At 48.0% G+C, this 10,438-nt stretch overlaps 3 protein-coding genes across 4 annotated transcripts; 2 read left to right on the top strand and 1 right to left on the bottom strand.

The window, feature by feature from the left end:
* Positions 1-137: 137 nt before the first annotated feature.
* On the top strand, positions 138-1,085 carry Tmem88 (transmembrane protein 88). The gene is made up of 2 exons (XM_013013318.1): positions 138-347; positions 482-1,085. The coding sequence occupies exons 1-2, from the start codon at positions 138-140 to the stop codon at positions 749-751; spliced, it is 480 nt and encodes a 159-aa protein (XP_012868772.1). The 3' UTR covers positions 752-1,085.
* Positions 1,086-1,631: 546 nt separating this feature from the next.
* On the bottom strand, positions 1,632-2,575 carry Naa38 (N(alpha)-acetyltransferase 38, NatC auxiliary subunit). Of its 2 annotated transcripts, XM_013013317.1 has the most exons (3): positions 2,364-2,563; positions 1,971-2,154; positions 1,632-1,798 (listed from the first exon to the last, which is right to left on the bottom strand). In XM_013013317.1, the coding sequence occupies exons 1-3, from the start codon at positions 2,442-2,444 to the stop codon at positions 1,686-1,688; spliced, it is 378 nt and encodes a 125-aa protein (XP_012868771.1). In that variant the 5' UTR covers positions 2,445-2,563; the 3' UTR covers positions 1,632-1,685. The 2 variants fall into 2 exon arrangements, with proteins under 2 accessions (XP_012868771.1, XP_012868770.1); XM_013013316.1 differs by having other exon boundaries at positions 1,705-2,154; positions 2,364-2,575.
* Positions 2,576-2,931: 356 nt separating this feature from the next.
* LOC105983451 (cytochrome b5 domain-containing protein 1) lies at positions 2,932-5,535 on the top strand. Its single transcript, XM_013013315.1, has 4 exons — positions 2,932-3,210; positions 3,287-3,363; positions 3,496-3,714; positions 4,171-5,535. The coding sequence occupies exons 1-4, from the start codon at positions 3,051-3,053 to the stop codon at positions 4,399-4,401; spliced, it is 687 nt and encodes a 228-aa protein (XP_012868769.1). The 5' UTR covers positions 2,932-3,050; the 3' UTR covers positions 4,402-5,535.
* The last annotated feature ends 4,903 nt before the right edge of the window (positions 5,536-10,438 follow it).

The raw sequence follows: 10,438 nt of genomic DNA, 5'->3' as shown, positions 1-10,438 counted from the left end.
GGTGGGGGTGCCTAATCCTGGAGCTGCATTCCAGGATAAGGGGGGTGGGGGGTGGGAGGAGAGGCTGGGCCGGGGGGGAGGGGCAGGAAAGAGGGCTATAAGGGCTGTGGCCCGGGCGGCCCACAGTCAGCCGGGCCATGGCCGACGCCTCCGCGACGCAGAGAGCTGGTCCCGGGGGTGGCCCAGAGCCACGAGATCCCCTGGACTGCTGGGCTTGCGCCGTCCTAGTAACAGCTCAGAACCTGCTTGTGGCTGCCTTCAATCTTCTCCTGCTGGTAATAGTGCTGGGGACCATCTTGCTACCCGCTGTCACCATGCTGGGCTTCGGCTTCCTCTGCCACTCTCAGGTGAGCATGCGCCCCAAGATAGGCGTGCGGGGCTATAGGATCTGTGGGCCACAACTGGTCCCCATCTGGGCTGTTTCCATGCCCTCTGCAGTGTGGTCCCGCTGGGTCTGAGCCTGATGTCTCTTCTCCCACAGTTCCTGCGCTCCCAGGCACCCCCTTGCACGGCGCACCTCCGAGACCCGGGCTTCACGGCCCTGCTGGTCACTGGATTCCTGCTCCTCGTGCCGCTCCTCGTGCTTGCCTTGGCCAGCTACCGCCGCCTCTGCCTGCGCCTCCGCCTGGCCGACTGTCTTGTACCCTACAGCCGAGCCCTCTATAGGCGCCGGCGCGCCCCACAGCCGCGGCAGAGCCGGGCTTTACCAGGGTCCCAGGTCCTTCCCATACCAGGAAAGGTCTGGGTCTGAGGAGGGGTGAACCTTGCCGGCTGGGTCCTGGTTGGCCTGAGGACTTGAAACCCAGAGATGTTCTGCTTTTGCCACCGCCCTTGCCGAAGCCAGGTCCTCAGAATCCCTTTGGCAAGCAACAGCATCTGTGGACCCAGTACTGGTGAAAAATCCCACACCTCAGAAAACCTACTTTTCTCTCAGTGAATCTGGACCATCTGGGCTGGCCCCTGCACACCCTTCCTCCTCCTCCTCTCTTAATGTGAATACAACTGAACCTGTGTCCTCCTTTTCTGGTGCAGCTCTAGTATTTACGGGGCTGAGCAGACAGATCATACATTAATAAAGAACTTATAAGCTGAATGCATTCTGTGAACAGAAGGGTGGCACAAATACCATCACCCCCACCGGTGTAGGAGCAGGAAATGAGTTCCGAAGACTGCAAATGCACAGACCAGAGCATCCTGCAGCCTCCAGGCCTTCCCTTATCGCATTAGTCTGTTCTTCCTGGTCGGACCGGAGTTCTGCCCCTGACCCTTAAGTCACCTCCCCATCAATAGCGGGCAAGGAATCTTTTCGACTCACCCCAGCTCCCCTAGGGGACAGAAGTCCGTTCTCTGACCTCAACCTAGAGGAACTCGGCATTGCCAGGCCGGGGTGGGAAACAATGGGCCTTCCTGAGCAGGATGACACCCCCTCCCGCCACAACTCTGGAGGAGCTGCTGCGTGGGAGGGAAGATGCAGGGGTCCACCCTAGGGCAAACCAGTCTAGAACACAAGTCTGTTCCCCATTCCCCACCTTTGGCACTTCTGGGCACTAGCCCCGGGGGGGAAGAGGGTTGAGAGTCTTCACTTCGGATGTAGATGTTGTCGGTGCCCTGGCATGAGATCTACACAGAGATAGGCTGCTTCAGTTACATATTTAATGAAGTCTGAAAGACATGCACGATCAGGGTCAGAGATATGGAGGCCCCACCAGGCTTTCCCTTTGCACCTCAATAGAAACGATGTGGTGTCCTGGGACCATGGCCAGGCCTAGCACACGGGGTTCCCCCGCAGAGAATGAATCTGGAAAGAAGGGTCAGAGCATGAGGGACACAGGTCAGCGTCGGTCCCCTCCCCTTCTGACCCACCAAAACAAGTCCCAGAAAACACGGGGGTGCAGTGCAGTCAGGCCCAGAAGGGATTAAATGCCTTGCGTGCACATTCCCAGATGGGTGTGCATTCCTCGGGCACTGACCCGACGGCTTGAGGAACTCTTGTGCAGAGCCCAGGATGACATTGCAGTCGCGGTCCGTGCAGAGGAAGCAACCGACCAGTGTCCGCCCATCCGTCATGCGAATGCGCATAGTCTTGTTGAGCAGCGCCTCGAGTTGCTGCCGGGCACGCGCGGCCGGCGAGTCCTCACGCTCCCCGTCCGAATCCTGCCGGGGGTGGGGGGGGTGGGGGGAGCGGGACACGTTCTCAGGTTGCTTCGGACCGGCGGCCGCCCTCCCGCGGAACCACAGCTCCCGACAGCCCGCGGGGCGCGCACGCGAAGCCCAAGGGCTGCCGGGAGCTGCAGTTGCCCCTTCCGCCCTCCCGTCTTGCTGCCCGACTTCCCCCGGATCCCGGAACCCCAGCCCGCGCTAACCCCAGCGCTGGAGTTGCTCTGACGCCGGCTGCAGCAGCCGTTCTCCTCTCGTAGCAGCATGGTCGGGCCAGCTCCAGCCATGGGCCCCTCGGGGCTCCTCGAGGCCCTTACACTTACTAAGAACCTTTCGGGACCGGCGGCCTGAGTTCTCGCGAGCGCTCTCTCTTTCCTTTCGCGAGATCACTCCTCCTCCGAGTGGCCTCGGCAACTGCAGAGATCTCGCGAGCTCCTACTTCAGCGTTGCGGCCGAGGCCTATTACGCCGGATGTCTTAAGTTATCGCGAGTTTACCTAAAATTGCTTACTCGCCTTTCGGGAACCTACATGCTTAGCGGAACTCTCTTCCTCACTCTTTCTGCCTTGGGAGTTAAGTTGCCCTTAAATACCCGGCGTAGCCTGGGCCCCTGAGTTATATCGGAGCGTGTTCGCTTTCTCCCAGAATGAACTCCATCACTCGGTACTTAGGCGCCCCAGGCCGGAATCGGACTACATTTCCCGTCATTACACGCAGCCCAAGGCCCCTCCTCTCCTGGGCAAATTTAATCTGAGTGGACGGTGGCCGGAGAGGGACAATCGTTTCCATGTCACCGGGCAAACGCTCAGGTCCTGGCAAGCAGGGAGTATGTAGTAATGAGTGTGCCGAGTGTCGGGAAGCGAGGCGGCAGCCAGGATCGGCACGGGAGGAGCCATGCGGCGCCGGGGCCTAGTGGCTGGACCAAACTTTGAATCTTTCCAACGTCGTTTTTTCACGCCGGCGGAGGTAGCCGAACATAACCAGTGCGAAGACCTTTGGGTATCTTACCTGGGTTATGTGTACAACCTAACGCCGCTGGCAGAGCTGTACAAGGGTAAGGGCCCCGGCTGGTGTTTGTGTGTGTCCTGGTTTGGGGGTGCTTGGCACTGATCGCTGCTGCTCCTTGCCAGGGAACCTGCTGCTGAAGCCCATCGTGGAAGTTGCAGGCCAGGACATCAGCCACTGGTTTGATCCAAAGACCAAAGACGTAAGTTGGTTAGACCCGGGGCTAGGGGAAGGGGCGCCGGAGAGCAGAAGTGGGTAGGAAATGCGGGCAGTAGCCAGAACGCGTTTCCTCAGTGACTGCTCCGACACCCTTCTCCCAAACCCTGCCTTAAAGATCCGAAAGCACATAGATCCGATGACGGGTTGCCTGAAGTACCGCACCCCACGGGGCCGCTTCGTGCACGTCCCGCCGCAGCTGCCCCGTTCCGACTGGGCCAATGATTTCGGGAAACCCTGGTGGAAGAGGATTGATTACCGGGTGGGACAGCTGTCCCCTAAGACCCGAAACATCCGCATCATTAACACGCTCACGTCGCAGGAGCACACACTGGAGGTGAGATCTAGTGCCTGTGGAGGGGTTAGACGGGGGAAACTTGAAATCACAGCAAATCAACAACTTTTCTCTACAACTGGGAGCTGTATTTTCTCCCCTTTTACAGTGAAGTGACTGAGGAAAGCAGTGACTCCAGGTCCTTAGGGTTGGAAATTCTAGTAGAGCCAGAGAGCCCTTCATAAGCCCAGGTCAGATCCTTGGGAGCTTCTACGTGCCGTTTTGGAGAGCAGTTGGACTCCTTTAGTCATTACAAGACTGAAGTGAGGAGACAGCTCCCGGCTGTCTTCATTGTACCCTTTAATACCTCAGGGACTGTAGAGTGTGTGAAGCTGCTATATAGGTAGAAGGAAACTCTCTGGTCCCAGCTCTCATGTCTTAAGCTACTGGTCGTGTGTGTGTGTGTGTGTGTGTGTTCCATCCCGAAGTCTAGAGGTGAGGTACTTCTGTGTTCTTCAGGTGGGGGCTCTGGAGTCAATGTGGGAAATACTACACCGCTATCTCCCCTACAATGCACATGCTGCCAGCTATACGTGGAAATATGAAGGAAAGCCCCTGATCATGGAGCAGACCCTTGAAGAGAATGGGATCCAGGATGAGGAGGAAGAATTTGATCTCCTTAATATGGATGGTACACTCCATACACCTGCAATACTGCTCTACTTCAATGACGATCTCACACAGCTATAGGAAAGCAGATGTATGCTCATGTAGACTCAAGATGTATTTTGAGTTTGCGTTTTTTATGCCTAGGAGGAAAAGAAGTGGGGGTGGGGGGGCTATGGTGCCTGGACCTAGACCTCCATTCTCCTCTGGGAACTGGCCTTTGGTTCCCCATATCCTTCTGAAGTGTTAAGGATTGTACTTTCTAGCTCCTTTATGATTCACTCTGTGAAAATTAGGGAGAACCTAGAAGTGAAGTAGTTCATATTTAGGAATGATATGAGAAGACAGCATCTTGGATTGGGGCTATGTAGAGGAGGAGTTAGAAGGAGTTCAGGCAAAATATTTTTGATGGAAAAACAAAGAGATACACAAGGATGGGGACTAGAAGAACATCTCTGGCAATGTAGGAAATGGGATGGCTGTAGGAATGTAGGATTTCAAAAGACAGAAGTAGGAAACGATTGTTATTTGGCCATACAAAATGGTTATCTTCCTTCTAGTGGAGAATTTAGCAGCTGAGGTTCAGGGGAAAGAAAGGAAGTGAATAGTTATCAGATAATTCAGGCTAAATATGCTGGGAGTTTTACGTACTCTCTTTATTACAACTACCCCTTAAGGCCAATACTACCAACAGTATTTCTCGGGTCTTTTGAAACCTTGGTTCAGTAGGACAGAGGCACGTCAGTTAGTAATCATAGGAGCCAGGATGAAAATCCAAGTCCTTCTAATGTCAAAGGCCATGTTCATTTCAGTGTAAACAGACTGGATCTAATGTGAGGCATTTTAGCCTGCCTAACTGCTGTTCTCAAACTAAATATTTGGAATGCAGGTTTGTCATAGGCTTGTTGCAAGATGAGAAACGGTAGACTCATTGTGTAGTCAATAGTTATTGTGTTAGAAAAGAGTTAATTAACAGTGTACTTCAGGGTCAAAGTGGAAGCAAGGAAAGGCTGAGGAGCAGCCAAGCAATAGCTATCCATGTTGCTTCCTTGGTAATCCCATAGCAAGATTTCTCTGCTGACTTTTTTGAGACAGAATTGAATATTTACTGACTCGAAGAAAAACTAGAATGGGAAAAAGGCCTGTGATTTAGCATGTACCTTTTTTTTCCTTTTTGTCTGTCATGGGGGCTGAACTCTGGGCCCTCAGCTCTTCAGCTCAAGGCTAGCACACTACCACTTGAGCCACAGCACCACTTCCGGCTTTTTTTTTCTGCCACTGAGCTACCTTCCCAGCCCTGCATAGGAGTTTTCTGAGGGCTTAACTATTGGAAGTATGGACAAGGGTGGGGATATCCCTATTGGCTTTAGCAGTTTCTGAATTCACTGTGGCTTTCTATCTTGTCTCATGGAATTTAGGGATTCATTAATTATATGGATGAAACAATGTGATATTTAGTAAGCTCTGCACTTTTCTGTGTACCTAGTTTGTCCAACTAAACCCTGTACAATTTGAGAACCAAAACTATATTGTTTGGGCTGGGAATGTGGCTTAGTGGTAGAGTGCATGCCTAGCATGTTTGAAGCCCTGGGTTCGATTCCTCAGTACCACATAAACAGAAAAGGCTGGAAGTGGCGCTATGGCTCAGGTGGTAGAGTGCTAGCCTTGAGCAAAAGAAGCTCAGGGACAGTGTCTGGACCCTGAGTTCAAGCCCCAGAACTGACAAAAAAAAAATCCACAAAACTATATTGTTCTTCTCCCACCAGCCTTAGAGCCTGTACCTTTGGGTTGTGCTCATTGTGCCTATCTGTCCAAACTTGTCCCTTTTCCAGAATCTTCTACTTTAGAACCTCTTGCCAAAACCATATCCATTTCCTTTCATACCCAGACACTTACAAGTAGGTTCTGTTTTCTTCAGGTAACTATCACTTGTCTAGACTGCAAAGGAAACTCTATCTTGGCCTCCCATTTCTGCTTCTTCCTCCAAACACTATTATCAGCATGACTTCTAGGAAACAAATATAAAACTCTTCCTTTTCTGTTTCAAATTCTTCAGTAGCTTCTATTTGTTTTTGGAATAAAACTCTAAATTCAAAGACCTGCATATGTCATTTTATAATATTTCTCTTTTCTTCTGCCCTAGTCACTCTGGCTGGCTTTCAAATCATGAGTTCTTTTCTCTCCTCAGAATCTTCACAAATACTCTGATCACCATATTCTTCCTCCCACTTTCCACCTTCCTGATCCTAGATGTTTCTTTCTTCCTCAAACCTTTTCTGATTTCTTTTTTTTTAACTTTATTTTTTTTTGTCTTTTCTTTTTTGGTACTGGGGATCGAACCCAGGACGTTGCACTTTGCTAGGCAAGCGCTTTGCCACTGAGCTACATCCCAGCCCACCTTTTCTGATTTCTTGGTATAGGCCAAGACTTTGTTATATCTCAGCACTATGAATTTTTCAGTATTCTAATTACCATTGTAAACTTACAGATTTTACTGTCCAGCTGGATGCTAGATTGTAAGCTTGTGAAGATAGATATCTTGTTCACTGCTATATTCCCTCTGCTTGGCACATAGTTGCAGCTCAATAAAATTTGATTGAATGAACTCAAATATCAACGATTTCATCTGTCTGTACTAATTAGTGGGTGGGTTGTTGTTGTGTACAGGAAGGTAAAGTGGAGTCAAGAGATAGGATATATGGCTCCTGTGCCATAATCTTTACCCACAGCTTTCTCCTGTTTCCCATAGATCCAACCAATAAAATTAAATTCTTCCTCTCACCAGAGAAGGCTGGAGACAATCCATCCGTCCTTTCCCTGTATGGCCACAAGATGGCTGTAATGGCCTATAGTCAAGAGATAGGGACTGGAGGAGGAACAGCCTGCAAGTTCAAAGAAGTTAAGATCCAAAGTGGCTGGCCCTTAATATTAGATTTATTCATCTTTTAAATTCCCTATGCTTGCAGTTTGAAAAATAACTAAACTTAGGTTCGATAGGGGTCCTGATTACAGATGCCACGTAGAGCAGGGGATGTGATATGGTTCAGTTGATATAATCAAGTGCTTAAATCCCCAGCACTTTAAATAATAATAATCTAAATGAGTAGGTGTTATGGGGGTGAAGTACAGTGCCGAAGGGCTGACTATATCATAAAATCTTAAGATAATAGAGTGCATTTATTTGTTAATGCTTTTTTTTTTTTTGGTAGAAAGCTTTCGTTTAGGCACTGCCTTGTTTCCGAAATATCCAGAAGTGGATATTTGCAGCTGTATGTTAAAGAAAGAAAATAGACCATGAATGTAGGATCCAAGTTATTTATTTTTGTATTGGAAGGAGGTAGGATAGAGGATGGAGTGCTGAAAACTGTCTGTCCTCAGCAATCCACAGCAGCTTCAAAGGACTCAATTGGCAAATGTTTCCTATAAGCTGTGGTTCCTACACACACACACACATGTATGTATGTATGAATGTATCAGTGGGGGGTAATACAGAAGTATATGTTCCTTGTGAGAAGCCTGTCCATTCATTGGGACAGAACATAAACACATGAAAGAAAATGAAAATGGCATAATAAAGGACCAAATTATAGGACAGAAAAAGCTTTCAACATCAGGGCAAGTCACTTGGACATCCTGAAAGTTTCTGTGTATTGTCTCTAATGTGTGTTTGTTTTTTTGTTGGTCATGGGGCTTGAACTCTGGGCCTGGGCTCTGTTCCTGAGCTCTTCAGCTCAAGGCAAGCATTCTACCACTTGAGCCACAGTGCCACTTCAGGTTTTCTGGTGGTTCATAAAGATAAGGGTCTCGAGGACTTTCCTGCCTGGGCTGGCAGATCTCAGCCTCTTGCTAGGGTTTACAGGCGTGAGCCACCAGCACCCAGTTGTGTATATTATTTTGGAGGAAAATACTAGTTTTCATCAGATTCTCAAAATAGCCCAAACACCTTCCTTTACAATAGTACTCACACTTATATACAAATAACAATAATTCAAAAATTTCAAAAGCAAAGTGACAATCCTAGGATTCCCAATACCTAACTCAATGGTCTCTTCAACCACTGTCCAGCCTGCTGGGTTCTCATGGCAGAAAATCCTAAAGCTTTAATCCTTGGGACTAAATTAATGAGTCTAAAGTGTTTTACTACTGTCTCAATTTTTATCTGTCTGTTGTGCCTTGGGGCTGAGTCAGGGAATGCCTGGCTCGTTTAAGCTTGGGACTACAGACCACCCATCTAGGTTATAACTGTATATGTTATAACACTCAATGACAGCTGATTTTGGAGCAAGCACATGATGAGTTGATACTGGAGAACAGTTTAGGATACATCAGTAACATCACATGGTTTAATTGTAAAAAAACAGTTTGAAACCTTACTAAGTAAAAAATTATGTTTACAAAATACAAACAAATATGCAGCCACAGTACAGGGTATTCTAGGCACATGAGAAACACTTAGAAAAGCTGATGCTTGGGGCTGGGAAGGTGGCTCAGTGGTAGAGCGCTTGCCTTGCATGCCTGAGGCCCTGAGTTCCATTCCTCAGCACCACATAAGCAAAAAGAAAAAAGCCGGAAGTGGCGCTGTGGCTCAAGTGGTAGAGCGCTAGCCTTGAGCTGAAGAGCTGAGGGAGTGCCCAGGCCCAGAGTTCAGACTCACAACTGGACCCCCCCCCAAAAAAAAAAAAGAAGTGAGAACTGGATTTGTCATTTTGTGGAGGGCTATTGAGTTTCTATCACACTAGTCCATCAATGCAGATCTAGAAATGAAAACAAAACAAGACAAAAACCAGGTGGAGTGGGGGGGGGGGGGGGAACCAGCCAAGCATGATAGTGTAAAACTATGTAATCCCAGCCACTCAGGAGGTGAAAGGAGGAGGATAATGCAAGTGCAGAGAAATTTCTTCATTAGGTTAGAAATCAAAGTATTTCTAAAAAGATGTCACACCATTGTATCTAACTAACCACATTTAAAAATAAATTGTGTCTTCTTGTTTTATGGTACTGGGGCTTAAACTTAGGGCTTTATATTTTCACTTGATTTGCTTACTCAGCTAGAACTCTACCACTTGAACCATGCCCCCAGCACATGGCACCTTAATTTTACAGTTACCATATCATCGGTTTTTCTTCTTTCCTTCAAGTCCATGAGTTTGAGTATATATGCTTGCTTTATTTCCCCATAGCTCTGACCTTGGAGACTATTTTTTTTTTTTGAGGTATTGGGGATGAAATCCAGGACCTTGTATAAACTAGAAAAGCTCTCTTTGTTGTCCTTAGCTAAGATATGTAACCTCCTTTTAACTCTGCTTCATTATCTATAAAATGAAGGTTATGACGGCTACTACTTTATGAAATTAGTAAAAGGAATTAGGTAAGTGAGTACTTATTTAGGATAGTTCCTAGACATAAAGTAAAAGTAGAAAAGGTCAGTTTAAACCTACACATTTTAACTGTCAGTGTTTATACTTCCCTTCTTCCTTCCTGTCCTCAGAAGTTAAGCCCTTCACTTGGGATCTTGCTCTCATTCCTGCTTCCTATCTTCTGGAATAAAACAAAACAAAACAAAAAACCACCTCAACAATAACAACAAAACATTTCTTTTCTTAGTCATAGGGCTTGAACTCAGGGCCTAGGTGCTGTCCATGAGCTTTTTTGTTCACTTTTTGTGGCTCACTTTGAGGCACAGGTTTACTTCTGGTTTTTAGATGGTTAATTGGATATGAGTCTATGGACTTTCTTTCCCTAGACTGGCTTTGAACCTTCATTCTCAGATCTCAGCCTCCTGAGTAGCTAGGATTACAGGTGTGAGTCACCAGCGCCCAGCAAACTTTATTTGAATTTAGGGGAAAGGAAGGTTTAAGGAATTTGAGGGAGATTTGAAAAAGATACTGTAGAGAACCCTGGCTCACAAAAGTAGATGAATGCAAAAAGGGCTTGCTGATGGGCTGGGAAGGTGGCTCAGTGGTAGAGCACTTGCCTTGCATGCCTGAGGCCCTGGGTTTGATTCCTCAGCACTACATAAGCAAACAGAAAAAAAAGCCAGAAGTGGCGCTGTGGCTCAAGTGGTAGAGCGCTAGCCTTGAGCTGAAGAGCTGAGGGACAGTGCCCAGGCCCAGAGTTCAAG

This window comes from Dipodomys ordii, unplaced genomic scaffold (genome assembly GCF_000151885.1).
Source record: "Dipodomys ordii isolate 6190 unplaced genomic scaffold, Dord_2.0 Scaffold19, whole genome shotgun sequence".
Taxonomy (NCBI): domain Eukaryota; kingdom Metazoa; phylum Chordata; class Mammalia; order Rodentia; family Heteromyidae; genus Dipodomys; species Dipodomys ordii.
Note: the sequence above shows the minus strand (reverse complement) of the source record. Positions and strands in the feature narration are given on the sequence as shown.

Bases quoted from the DNA above. Each gene is read 5' to 3' on its own strand.
- Tmem88 (XM_013013318.1), top strand. From the start codon at position 138: ATGGCCGACGCCTCCGCGACGCAGAGAGCTGGTCCCGGGGGTGGCCCA. The intron at 348-481 runs GTGAGCATGCGC...CTTCTCCCACAG, and splicing joins GCTTCCTCTGCCACTCTCAG to TTCCTGCGCTCCCAGGCACC.
- Naa38 (XM_013013316.1), bottom strand. From the start codon at position 2,444: ATGGCTGGAGCTGGCCCGACCATGCTGCTACGAGAGGAGAACGGCTGC. The intron at 2,155-2,363 runs GTTAGCGCGGGC...CACCCCCGGCAG, and splicing joins AGAGCAACTCCAGCGCTGGG to GATTCGGACGGGGAGCGTGA.
- LOC105983451 (XM_013013315.1), top strand. From the start codon at position 3,051: ATGCGGCGCCGGGGCCTAGTGGCTGGACCAAACTTTGAATCTTTCCAA. The intron at 3,211-3,286 runs GTAAGGGCCCCG...GCTCCTTGCCAG, and splicing joins GCTGGCAGAGCTGTACAAGG to GGAACCTGCTGCTGAAGCCC. The intron at 3,715-4,170 runs GTGAGATCTAGT...TGTGTTCTTCAG, and splicing joins CGCAGGAGCACACACTGGAG to GTGGGGGCTCTGGAGTCAAT.